This window comes from Saccopteryx bilineata, chromosome 12 (genome assembly GCF_036850765.1).
Source record: "Saccopteryx bilineata isolate mSacBil1 chromosome 12, mSacBil1_pri_phased_curated, whole genome shotgun sequence".
Classification (NCBI taxonomy): domain Eukaryota; kingdom Metazoa; phylum Chordata; class Mammalia; order Chiroptera; family Emballonuridae; genus Saccopteryx; species Saccopteryx bilineata.
This window is the reverse complement of record NC_089501.1, coordinates 5355345-5369117: the sequence shown is the minus strand read 5'-3', so window position 1 is coordinate 5369117 and position 13773 is coordinate 5355345. Positions and strand designations below refer to the sequence as shown.

General features: G+C 42.5%; 1 protein-coding gene across 2 annotated transcripts in view; it reads left to right on the top strand.

Annotated features, from left to right (window-relative positions):
- Nucleotides 1–10008, top strand: part of ZBTB24 (zinc finger and BTB domain containing 24) — a 32786-nt gene extending 22778 nt beyond the window's left edge. Inside the window, exons 6-7 of one of the 2 annotated variants that reach the window (XM_066247851.1) lie at nucleotides 6663–6744; nucleotides 7393–10008. In XM_066247851.1, coding sequence (XP_066103948.1) covers nucleotides 6663–6744; nucleotides 7393–8113 — 803 coding nt within the window. In that variant the 3' untranslated portion in view covers nucleotides 8114–10008. The remainder of the gene's footprint in view (nucleotides 1–6662; nucleotides 6745–7392) is intronic. The other variant, XM_066247852.1, reaches the window with a different exon arrangement.
- The last annotated feature ends 3765 nt before the right edge of the window (nucleotides 10009–13773 follow it).

Genomic DNA, 13773 nt, shown 5'->3' with positions numbered 1-13773 from the left:
CAAATTTTTAAATGAAAATTTAAAAATGTTAGAAGCCTGTGGTGGCTCCTGCATACCTATTAAAATAGGTATTCTATTTATTTGATTTGGAAGCCCTTGCTTTTAAGTGCACTTTTAAATGATCTACTCTAATTGAAACATTCCTCATAATTACTATTGTAAGCTAAGGTTATAATTTCTTTTAGGGCTGGCAACAGTTTGGTAGGACCTTAGCCATAAATGGAGTTTAACCCACATTTCTGTCTGGCCATATTTTGGAGCTTCCAACCTGATAGTTACCATGTCAAGTTCTTAGGGCATAAAATTTTTATCTTGTCTTTAGTAAGATTTTGCCGTATTTTTCTTCTTTAGCATGTCTAATTAATATTGCTTGACAGGTGGATTTACATGGCGTCTGTTTTACCATATTAGGCAGGGGAAACGTTTCCAGACACCACGGCCACGCTCATAACACAGTCAGGTAAAAGAGATGCAGTCACTTCGCATAAGACATGTTGAATATACAGTATACCAATTTTCCTATGAACTTTTACCTTAATTCCTTCATCTCTTACATTCCTAACTGTACCCTCCATTAGGACTTGACCAACAGGTTTTGGTTTTACAATACTGGCCAGGGAATTGATTCCAGCCAGACATAATAGCCATTCCCATAAAACAGGTAAAATTGACATAACTTTTTTACATAAAGCCCATTTAAACATCTGTTTCCATAGTTTTATCAATTTTTATAGTTCTATATTACTTCACCAATAGATTTTTATACCACAATTCATAGAATTCTCATATCAGGGAGTTTTTGGAAATTTCTCTATTCCTTGACCATCTTACCTACTTTGTATAAAAAGACTTTGAGTACCTAATGAGGGGTCAGGCTAACAGACCCTGGTATTCTTGTTAGTTTTTAATTTGATTAACTGGCCTAACTGCTGCCTCAAGGATTACTGGTCAGACTTCTTGTTATACTGATAAAAGTCTTCATCTTTTTAAACTTTTCAAAGTGAAGTAAATAGAGAGGATTTGTTTGGAGCCCATTAGTGTTGGGGGACCAACAGGGAACTGCTTTGGCCCATCCACCCTTTGGTAGTGCTGTATTAAAACATTTGTTTTGGCCCTGGCCAGTTTGCTCAGTGGTAGAGCGTCGGCCTGGCGTGCAGGAGTCCCAGGTTCAATTCCCGGCCAGGGCACACAGGAGAAGCACCCATCTGCTTCTCCACTCCTCCCCCTCTCCTTCCTCTCTGTCTCTTTCTTCCCCTCCTGTAGCCAAGGCTCCACTGGAGCAAAGTTGGCCCGGGCACTGAGGATGGCTCCATGGCCTCTGCCTCAAGCACTAGAGTGGCTCTGGTTGCAACAGAGCAATGGCCCAGATGGGCGGAGCATCGCCCCCTGGTGGGCATGCTGGGTGGATCCCGGTCGGGCGCATGCGGGAGTCTGTCTGACTGCCTCCCTGTTTCCAACTTTAGAAAGAAAAAAAAAAAGGAAAAAAAGGGGAAAAAAACCACATTTGTTTTAACTCCATCAATACCCATTTTATCCCAGTTTTTAAAAATAATCATTTAAAGATTTTCAACCTGCTGGGACTAGTTTTTTGTTTTCTTTTTGTTTCACTCTGATCAGTATTTTCTTTATTTACCTATTTTTTAATAATTCTTCAAAACTTTCTACCTTATTGGGAAGAGTCCCTTGACTCTCCTCCTGGCCTCTCCCAGTTCTCTTGTTAATTAAACTGATGGTTTTATTTGCACTGTAAGACCCACCTAGGGAAGCTAAGACTGCAAATGTAATGGTTTCTTTTTTATTAAGGGAGTATTGAAGACTAAGTGTTATATTTCTTTGTATCCACTTTTAAAATTTGGTCTTTCCATAGGTACCAATAAAAAGGTGTTATGAAGAAAGTGCTCTAAAAATTTTCTAATATGTTTTCCATTTGAAAAGATCCATCCTCTGGCCTTGACTAGTAGGATCTTAATAGTGTCTCAAACCAATAAGCCCTTCTGTGGTTTACCCAGTGGCCACACTAGAGTGTAAAGAATTCAGCCCTCACAAGATCCAGAATGTTCACTCCCAGAGTACTCTAAGTAAAAAGCCCTTTGTTGCTACGAGTGGGCAAGCTGCAGAGATGAGATGACAAAGGCCCCTTGTAGACTGGGACCCCTCGTGAAATTCCTGGTTGCTGGTGTGGTTGGACAAAAAGACAAAGTCGCAGCTGCCAGGAACCCCCAGTCTATTTGGCGGCAAGTGCATGTGGATAAGTGCACCTTCTGGGTAACAGAGACCAAAGAGGGGGTGAAAACCAAGCTCTCAAAACAGAGAACAAGACAAATGACAGACAAAACTGTGACTATCTCTGGGAGGAAAAGATCAATAAAAACCAGGAGTACTCGTACCAAATAACCAGAAGTTAGTCACTGAGCCCAAGGAGCTAGTTCCTAAATACTTTCTCCTAGCTTTAGAAAAGAGGAAAAGGACTTGCACCACTCTGCAGGTAGAGATCTGCAGTCGGACTTGGCAAGAACCCTTACCTTCGCTGGCTTGTGCTAGAGGTCCCGGGGTTTTTCTCCTGCAGCAGCTTCAGGGTAAGGAGTGCCCAGCTAGTGAAGTGTCCTACCCACAGCACCAACTGTGGGGGGAGAAGAAACTTGACCCTTCCAGGTTCTTTTATAACAAGCAAATAGACCTGAGACAGATTTATGAGATGACCAATTTAAGTGCATTTGTACATATGGGAATGCCACATAATCTGAGAGAGTCAGAGACAGAAAGGGAAAATGAGGTACTATTGACATGCTGAACTCTGAGGATGAGCCTGGGGTCTTCAGGGGGAAGGAAGGTCATGTACAGGATGGAAAAGAAGAGCAGTAATTAGAAGTTTGCCCTGCCCTACAGCTAGGTCATAAAGTTTTTCTGATGATAACTCCTATTATGGGCAAGGCTATATACTTTTGATTTTGATATTATTTGAGTCTATTTTACTGTCAACATGAGTAATGGTTAAAGAAAAACATCCGTTTTCATTCAGAGTTAAAATGTGTAGAACTGGATTGCCAGTTGAATGTGAATGCAGAGTGAACTGGAGAGGTCATGTGACACTCTGGCCTGGCCGGGGCAGGGCCTGGACGGTGCTGCTGTTACTGGTGAAATGGTTCTCATCTTGAAGGAAAGCATTCAATCAAGAGACAAAGTGCAGCAAGTAAGGGAGGATTTATTGGCCGTGCAGGAGGAAAGTCAGAGAAAAGGAGGTGTTGGAAACAAGTTCAGAGGTTAGCCCAGGATGAGCTGGTGCTGCCCACTGCTCCCCCAGTGACAAGTCTTGTTGGGCCCTTAGAGCTTAGGAAAAAGGGAGAGGCAAGGAAAATGCACCTTACGGGGAGAAAAGGAAGAGAAAGGAAAAGGCATACTTCCTCTTAAAGGTTTCTAGGGTAGAGAGCTTAGGGGCATTCCCAGGGGGAGACCTCAATAGAATATTCATCAGCTCTCCAGGTGTGTCCTTTTAGGGTCATGGTCTACACTGATTGGTCAGTGCCAGAGAGGAGGTCATTAGACAAGGCAGCTTGTTCTGAGGTCAGCCTTGGTATTGCTTGGCCTGTTTTGCTGCTTTTCTGGGTCTGGATCGGAAACACAGCTGAGGCCTAAATGTTATGCTTAAAGGAATGGTTGTGTAACAGCTTGTATGAGGGGCTTGTATGGGGGTCATAAGAGACCATTCTGCCCCTTGTTTCTCCTCTAACGTGGTCTAAAACCACAGGATGAGGGAAATGCCAAGGGATGAAATGTCAGGGAAGGGTTCAAGCTATGACCACTGATAAGAAGGTCAGGAGTTTTAAACCACAGGGGCAGCTCTGGGAGGAAAGGTCACCCTGGGGGTGAGGTCCTTGTTTTCCGAGTATTGCGATTGCAAGGCATCTGGGACTTTTCACCCTGGTGGCCTTCTGTACCTGGCCCATCTTCCTTGCTCTGCTTATGTCAGTAACTGCCTACCAACACTACTATCTAAAAAAGCTATTCCAGGTGTGAACTGATGGTGATGGGAAGCAAGCTGCGACACCCAAGGAGTTAGCCCGGGGTAGTTGGTACTGTCTGGATGTGGGATGGGAACTGACAAGTCATCAGGGTGGGGGTGGGGTCGGTGGTGTATCCCAGTGAGGAAGAGCATCAAGAACGAAACCTTTAAATATTTCTGGGGCCTCCCCCTCCTCTGGGTGAATTTGTTCGAATCACTGTCTCTGCTCTTTCTTCACTGTTGTCTAATTTTCCTGTAACCAACTTCTTCTGGCCTCAGTGCCACCCAAGGCCTGTCGCTTCACCTTTTTTTTTCTTCCTCTCCATCTGCTCCCTGCCCCTCCTGGTCCACGCCTCAGCACTTCATGCCTAGACTGTTACAAGAATTCCTGCAGGGTGCTATTGCTTCCTGCCCATCTTTCTCATCCTTCCCATATTTCTTAGTACTTTTGTCACGTTGTTTTTCTGCTAAAAACTTCCAGAAGTTCCACAGGTCCTTTGCCAGAAATTTATGGCTGTCTGTGGCCTGGCCTCACATTTTAGCTCCACCACACCTCAGAGTCAATCCTCATCCTTGTCTATACCATGTGGTCATTTTCAACACCCACCTTTGGGTTTTGCTATTTATCCTAGTCCCTGAAATAGTCCCCAGGCTTATTGCCACTCTGGCCAGTCCTTCCTCCTCCACATCCATCGTCTTGTCTGCACTCGGTATTATACTCATTTGAATGTTTGGTCCAATACAGCCAGCCGTTAGTTGATTACTGCATGTCTCATCTCAGATAGACCTACATTCTCTTTGAAGCAGCCATCATGTCTTTTGTTTGTTTTCTGTTTAATGGTCTATCATTGTTTTAGAAATGAATAAATTTCGAGGAATGGGTCACTGTCTTGAAGGCAGTGAATCTGTGTGACACATTAGCAGCACAAATCATAAAGAAGAGAAGTAGGAAGACTTTCCCCAGATTCACCTTGACTAGAAAAACTTCTCTTCTCCAGACCTGCTTACTCCCTCAAACAGCTCCAGCTGAAGGATGTTCCCGGAAAGAGTTTCCATTATTTAAAACATTTGCCTACAGAAAGACTCTCTGAGATATTGTAAATCTGGATGGAATCGAATAACAAGCACATAGGGCAGGTCTTCAGCCTTTTAATGTGAAGAGGGAGAAAATGAAATGGGAACAGAGTAGCTCTTACTTGGACAGCCATAGGGAGATAGTGGCAGTGGCCTATTTTAGATTTTTTTATTTATTCATTTTAGAGGAGAGAGAGAGCAGAAGAGAAGTGGGGGAGGAGCGGGAAGCATCAACTCCAATTCACAGTACCTGCTCCTCGTATGTTCCTTGACTGGGCAGGCCCAGGGTTTCCAACAGGTGACCTTAGCATTCCAGGTTGACATTTTATCCACTGAGCCACACAGATCAGGCAACAGTGGCCTGGTTTTAACCTTTGGAGTGGTAAGAGTTACTGATGCAAAGATGCGGACTCATCCAAGTTGTCACAAGTGTCCTCTGTCTCCATGGAGCTTCCCAGGCAGAGTGTTGAAAGGGAAGCTACCTGACTGTCCTCCACTTGAGACCACACTCCGCCCTTGCTGGTATCTAGTTAAATGGGATTTTGCTCCCCTTACCTGCATTAATTTTTGTTTCTGGAGGGTATGACAGTCTGTCACTGTATGTGCAGTATACAAACTAATAATAAACACTGAAAGTTTTGTTCTTAGTGATGTCTAGAGTAGTCATATCTTGTGTGTTAGTCACTATCCTGGGAAATTTACTCATTCAGTGGGGACTTGGGGAACAGTGTGTCAGGCCTGGATTCTAGGCACTGGGGTGCTAGGAGTGAATAGGCCCATATACTGAGCTACATAAGAAGGAGGGGGGCGGGGATAGATAATAAATAGCCAGACAACATTGTGAGAAAACTAACTTGGGAAGTTGACAAGGAGTGTTGGGGGTGGGGCACTGCTTTGAGAAGTGACAAAGCCTCAAGGTAAGGTGACATTTGAACAGACTTGAGGTGAGTAACTCACGCTGGGCAACCCCCAGAGGAGTTGTGCCAAGGTGAGGGGTGTGAGTGCACAGACTCTGGGTGGGCACCATCGCACAGGACTGTGAAAGGATCTGACCACTAAGACAAGAAGCAGGGACAGAAGTGGGAAGGGGCCGCCCGTCAGAGGCTGCTTCAGAGAAGCCCGTGGCCTGGGCCAGAGGCAGCAGTGGAAGTGGTGAGGAGTGGCCAGATTCTGGACATATTTGGAAGGTAGATATAAATGTAAATAATTCAAAACTCATGCTGGTGCACAGATGTTTTTAAGAAGGCTGGCAGGCTGCCTAAGCAAGCAGTAAGGCGTGAGAGTATAAGTTACCCAAGGGAGGACAGTAACAGGAGTGAATGTGGTGCGTTCCCTTGTTTCCTACAGATAATTGCTTACCCGCTTGCTTCAGTTTTTAAGTTTAAGGGAAAGAGCCATACCTGTCCATTTTCTGTGTCCTCTTGGCACCCAGCACACAGTAGGTGCTTGGTAAGTGCTCAGTGCAATCATGCTTATTGAGGATTCAACTGGTATTGCCTTTGTTCTTGTTTTATATTGTGAAACTGTGGGGTGACTTGCTTTTACTTTTAGGTTGAGTGTGGTTTTCTAAACGCTTTTTCTTTTTTAGGTGAGAAGCCATTTACTTGTGAAATCTGTGGCAAATCTTTCACAGCAAAGAGTTCTCTTCAGACCCACATCAGAATCCACCGGTAAAGTTATGCAGATACGTCTCTCACACGGAGCCCTCATTCGGCACTGGCGTTCAGTAGGGCGACATATGTTACCTCTATAGTCCTTTTCCTCTACTCTGGTAGAATTGTCTGTGTAGTTTATAATTTTTGAAAATCTTTTCAATAAAGAAGTTCTTTATTTATGCAAAATCAGGAAAACTGATGGTAGCCATCAAGTTGTTTGCATTATTAATTTCATTTTTTTTATTTTTTATTTGGGCTAGTCCAAAGCTTAAATCTTCAATCAAAAATTAGTTGTATTGAGATTGGTTTTATATACTTTTTTGGCCGTTACAGTAAAAAAAATTGGCTGTGAGAACTAAAAACTATATGTGTAATATATAAATATTTACTTATCTGCAATAAATACTATGGAATCATAAATTTTTATCACATCTAGCCCAACCCCATATACCACCTTTCCTCGACACCACCTCCACCTTATTTTTAAGATTAAAAACTGAAGCCCATGGAAACTGTAACTTGTTCCAAGTCCTTAAGTTAGTAGAACCCATGACTTATGACACCCAGTCTAGTTTTCCTCTATTCTTGACTGCTTCCCCTTGAATAATCAGGAAGTAATTCATAGATCTTCGTGTTTTTAATATAAAACATGTTTCCTTATAGAGGAGAAAAGCCATACTCTTGTGGCATATGTGGCAAATCCTTCTCTGACTCCAGTGCCAAGAGGAGACACTGCGTTCTTCACACGGGCAAAAAGCCTTTCTCCTGCCCCGAGTGTAACTTACAGTTTGCTCGCTTGGACAACTTGAAGGCTCACTTGAAAATTCATAGCAAAGAGAAACATGCAGCAGATGCCAGCAGCATTTCTGGCAGTAATAATACTGAAGACGTCAGGAGTATTCTTCAGCTGCAGCCGTATCAACTCTCTACCTCCGGAGAGCAGGAGATACAGCTTCTTGTAACCGATTCTGTACATAACATCAATTTCATGCCCAGTCCTAGCCAAGGAATCAGCATCGTCACTACAGACAGTTCCCAGAACATGACTGCAGACCAGGCTGCTAATCTGACACTGCTCACACAGCAGCCAGAACAATTGCAGAATTTAATTCTTTCAACTCAACAAGAGCAAACAGAACACATTCAGAGCCTCAGTGTAATTGAAAGCCAAATGGAACCCTCGCAGAGCGAGCCAGTTCACGTAATCACACTCTCCAAGGAAACCTTGCAGCATCTGCACGCCCACCAGGATCAAGCAGGGGAGCTTCATTTAGCAAGTGCTGCCCACCCGGCTCAGCACCTGCAGCTGGCACAGGAGTCTGCTCTGCCGCCACCCAACCACCATGTGCCCCAGCCCACACCGCTGAGCCAGGAGCAGAGCTGACCTGGAAGCCTGCTTGACTGCTCTACTGCTCTCTCCTCCATGAGCAGGCTGTACCTAGACTGTGTGCTTAAAGCCAAGCTTCCTGAAATGCTCACTTACAAATCCTTACAGAGACCTGACAGCTGCCTGCTAGTTACAATGCTTTCCATCCAGGAGCAAGATGTGTGTATTGTTGGGTTAGGTTTTTCAGCACAACAATATTTTATTTTATTTTACTGTGTACTTTGCTTTCTCTCAAACTTTTGAGAGAAGAAGGTGGGCAGTAGTATATGAAAATTAACAGTGCTGGTGGAGAGTAGGGGTGATCTACCCTACAATTAACAGGATCAACACATCAGTTACTTGTTTTCCTGTTTTAGGCACCTTTGTTTTTCACCTGAATCAAATTCATTTTGGAGATTAAAATCATAGATAATTGTTCAGGTTTGAAAGAAGGTGAAAGCATTTTTCTAACATTTGCCAGAATATGTTTTATTGTATATAATTCACAGTATTTCCAAAATGATTTATATGTATCAGCCAAAGTAATGTTAAATTAGACCTGATGAGCGAAGTATAATTTTTGCAAATACAGTTATGCCTTAAATATTATTTTAGGTTCTTGCCTTAGTTATTTAAACTATTTACATAGACCTTATTCTTAAAATGCAAAGTTTTTCCCAGCCTTCCAAAGCCTACTGGCCCACATTTTCTCCAGGATGTAAGTAGTATTCAAGTAAATGATTTTTTTTTCAAGTAAATGAATTATTTTTATTTTTATTTTTATTTTTTTGTATTTTTCTGAAGCTGGAAATGGGGAGAGACAGTCAGACAGAATCCCGCATGCACCCGACCGGGATCCACCCGGCACGCCCACCAGGGGCAACGCTCTGCCCCTCCGGGGCGTTGCTCTGCCGCGACCAGAGCCACTCTAGCGCCTGGGGCAGAGGCCAAGGAGCCATCCCCAGCGCCCGGGCCATCTCTGCTCCAATGGAGCCTTGGCTGCGGGAGGGGAAGAGAGAGAGAGGAAGGAGGGGAAGGGGGTGGAGAAACAAATGGGCGCTTCTCCTATGTGCCCTGGCTGGGAATCGAACCCGGTTCCCCCGCACGCCAGGCCGATGCTTTACCGCTGAGCCAACCGGCCAGGGCCAGTAAATGAATTTTTAACTACTCATTCCAGACAGGTAGATAATTATTGAGGAAATACAGTCACATGACTATTTATAAGCCACATTTAACTAGCTTTATGACAGTCTACCTCTGCACTAAGAATTTTAATGAGAACAACATATATAGTTTTAAATTTCTAATAGCCATAATTATAACAGAAAGAGGTGAAATTAATAAAATAGTTTATTTAATCCAACATTTGCCAAATAGTATCATTTCAGCATGTAATCAATATAAAAATGTATTAAGATATTTTACGTCCTTTCTTGCATATTAAGTCTTCAGAACCTCATATGTATTAGATACTGACAATCATTTTGAATGCCGATGTGCATCGGACATGCTTGATCTGTATTTAGAGTTCACACAATTTACAGTTGAAACTGTATTCAAAGAGTTGCAGACATACTTTTTTAAAAATAACTAAAATTATTATCACTTTTTAAAATATAATAAGTTTAATTTAAAATTCAAACCCAGTTTCATGGTCACACTAGCCACATGCGCATTCTCAATAGCCACATGTGGCAAGTGGCTCTGTATTGTACAGCACCGACCCACCTGCTTCTAGCTTGAGAGCCAATCTCAGCCATAAAACTTATCTTCTGGAAGAGTTCTGGGTCATTTGACCAGCTGTGGAAGGGAAATGAGAAAATCATTCCTTTATAAAGCAAGCCTTCCTTCTGGTTCCCAAATATACATTCTGCCCCTTTGACTGAAATCCAGAATTTTAAAGTTCAGTGACTGTCCCCAAAGGAAATGTCACATACATTAAAACGTTTCTATTGTGTCTTTAAGAAATTGCTGGCTCAGTGTTTCACACTCACTTTTAACTAAACTTGTACAATTTTTTAAATTGTCTTAAGTGCAGAAATACAAATTGTACTTCTTAGGAAATAGAATAGTATGTTTTTGGACTACTGAAATGAGCTTATTGCTTTAGAAGGTGAATGGTTTTCTGTCAGAGGGCTGTCCTTGGGAAGACTCAAGCTCTTGCCATCAAAATAAGTTGTTCTCACGCTTGCTCCTGTGCTTCTTGAAATGCCTCCTTCTACCTTGACACTGTATTTTCTGCGGTTGGTTCTTGTGTTGTAGTTTTATGTGCAACCAGTTAAACAATGCTAAGGAATATGAGACTTGTTTTAGATTCTTGCATCTAGATTTTCACAAATTGGAATAATAATTTCTGCCACCTATTGAGTCTTTACTATAGGCCAGGAGAGTAAAGCCAGGTGTATTAGGTCTAACCTTTATATAAGGGCTTCTCAAATTTTTTCCTTGTCATGGTGCACAAAAGGCAGACTTTATACAGCACCCTACAGGTAGAGGACTCTAGTCATCCCTGACTATGACTGGCATATTAGCTTGCTTGGGCAACCATAACAAATCTACATACAAACTTGAGTGACTTGAAAAAAAAAAGAAATTTATTTCTCACAATTCTGGAGACTAAAAGTCCAAGATCAATGTGTTTGCTGGATTGGCTTCTGAGGTGTCCTGGTCATCCATTTCTCCGGTGTCTTCACATGGTTTTCTCTGTATTTGTGTCTTAATTTTATAAAGATACCTGTCATATTGGATTACAGCCCACATTTAATTACTCCTTTAAAGGCCCTATCTCCAAATACAGTCACATCCTGAGGTACTGGGGGTTAGGTCATCACTGGATTTATGGGGGACACAATTCAGCCCATAACCCCTAGCATCTGGAATGTGTTGGAAGCAGTATCTGGGACACCTGTAACCCATTTGAAGCACATGTTATTTTACTTAATCTTCATTACATTCCTATGAGGTAAGTAATATTACTATGACTATTTTATAGATGAGAACATTGAAACCCAAACAGGAAGTCCACTGCCCAAAGACACACAGTAAGTGATAGAGCCTGAACCGGGGCACAAGCTGGGAAACCCCACCATGCTGCCTCCACTAGATGGGCTCACTATCATCAGTCTTATGAAACTCGACTGCATTTCTCTTTACATAGCATCTGCTTCGTGTAATAGAAACTTTTGGACTAAAATTGAGTGTTTCTGTCTGGAATTTTAGCATATAATCAATAGTAAAAGTCTTCTATAGAACACAATATCACATTGAAAGTACATGTATTTTACTATTGATTTAAAGTTTAATTGAAATATGTCAATGAGGCCTGACCTGTGGTGGCGCAGTGGATAAAGCGGTGACCTGGAATGCTGAGGTCACTGCTTCAAAACCCTGGGCTTGCCTGGTCAAGGCACATATAGGAGTTGATGCTTCCTGCTTCTCTCCCTGTTCTCTCCTCTCTCTCTCTAAAAATGAGTACATTTAAAAATCTAAAAAAAAAAAAAAAAATACATCAATAAGATGAAAGTTACTACTAAAGTGAAAATATCTTAACTAACTTGAACCTCTCTGAAACAGTAAGTCATTTTGTCAAACTTATGAGGGTATGTTATATTTAGGGCAGATTTTTATTTTATGTAAATATTGAGGTAACTGTTCGTCTTCAGTTTCCAAACTAAAATAAGCCTAAATTTTTAATAATTGAAAGAAAACTATGTCTTACTTTTGTGAAAAGGCTTGCAGGAATAACCTCTTTAAAAATCTGGCCCTGCCTGACCTGTGGTGGCGCAGTGGATAAAGCGTCGACCTGGAAATGCTGAGGTTGCCAGTTCGAAACCCTGGGCTTGCCTGGTCAAGGCACATTTGGGAGTTGATGCTTCCTGCTCCCCCCCCTTCTCTCTCTCTTTTCTCTCTCTCTCTTCTCTCTCTCTCTCCCTCTCTCTCCTTTCTAAAATGAATTTTTTAAAAATTAAAAATCTGGCCCTGACCAGTTGGCTCAGCAGTAGAGCATCAGAGCACCGGCCAGGTGTGTGTCCCGGGTTTGATTTCCAGTAAGGGCACACAGGAGAAGCGACCATCTGTTTCCCCACTCCTCTCACTTCTCTCCCCCCCACCCCCTGCAGCCATGGCTCAATTGAAACAAATTGGCCCTGGGTACTGAGGATGGCTCCATGGCCTCACTTCAGGCGCTAAGAAGAGCTTTGTTGCTGAGCAACACCCAGATGGACAAAGTATCACCCCCAGAGGGCTTGCTAGATGGACCCCGGTTGAGGTGCATGCGGAGTCTGTTAAGTCTGTTGGCCTCCCCACCTCTCACTTAAAAAAAAAAAAATCTGCCTGACCAGGCGGTGGCACAGTGGATAGAGCGTCACACTGGAACTCAGGTTCAAAATCCCGAGGTTACCAGCTTGAGCCTGGCTCATCTGGCTTGAGCGTGGGCTCACCAGCTTGAGCATGGGGTCGCTGGCTTGAGTGTGGGATCATAGACATGACCCCATGGTTGCTGGCTTGAACCCAAAGGTGTCTAGCTTGAGCAAGGGGTCACTCGCTCTGCTGTAACCCCCCACCCCGATCAAGGTACATAGGAGAAAGCAATCAATGAACAACTAAGGTGCCACAGCGAAGACTTGATGCTTCTCATCTCTCTCCCTGTCTGTCCCTATCTCTCTATGTCTCTCTTGCTAAAATATATATATGTATAAAAATAAATAAGGCTTATACTAGGAGAGCTTTTAAACTAAAGCTCATTCAATCACATTTTTAATACAAAATGTAGGAACTTGAACACATTTAGGTAACATTCACAGGAGATCTTAACTTTTATTTTTAAAGATTTTATTTATTGAATTTAGAGAGAGAAAGGGGGAGAGGAGGAGGAACAGGCATCATCAACTCACTGTGGTTGCTTCTCATATGTGTCTTGACCGTACAAGCCCAAGGTTTTGAACCAGTGACCTCAGCATTCCACGTTGGCAGTATCCACTGTGCCACCACAGGTCAGGTGCCTTTCTTTCCCAAGTGAAAAGTACTACCAGATGCAATGTAACAAGTAGAAGGAGAAAAAATTGAGCAGCAGTTGGATCAGAGAACTTCCTTCATCTTAGAGCATAGATTATTTATTTTGAATTTTTAATATCCATAATATTAGATTCTTTTAAATATGGATTTGAAGCTTTAAAAAATTGGCTCTTTTTTTTTACAGTTTATATACTCTTGTCCTTATATAATCTTAGCATTTGATGAACATAAGCATTCTCATGAAAAATACAGAAAAGTATTTAAATAGTTTTATTTTTTCTATCATTTATTATTATTTTTGTGACAGAGAGGGACAGATAGGGATAGACAAGAAGGGAGAGATGAGAAGCATCAATTCTTTGTTGTGGCATCTTAGTTGTTCATTGATTGCTTTCTCATATGTGCCTTGACCAGGGGGCTACAGCAGAGTGACCCCTTGCTCAAGCCAGCAACCTTGGGCATAAGCTGGTGAGCCTTGCTCAAACCAGATGAGCCCGCACTCGAGCTGGTGACATCGGGGTTTTGAAACTGGGTCCTCTGAGTCCCAGTCCGATGCTCTATCGGCTGCGCCTCCACCTGGTCAGGCAATACAGAAAAGTATTTAAACTGATCCTGAACCTATTTGTATTTTTCATCTTTGCAGCCTGTCAGGGTTAAGGCCCTTA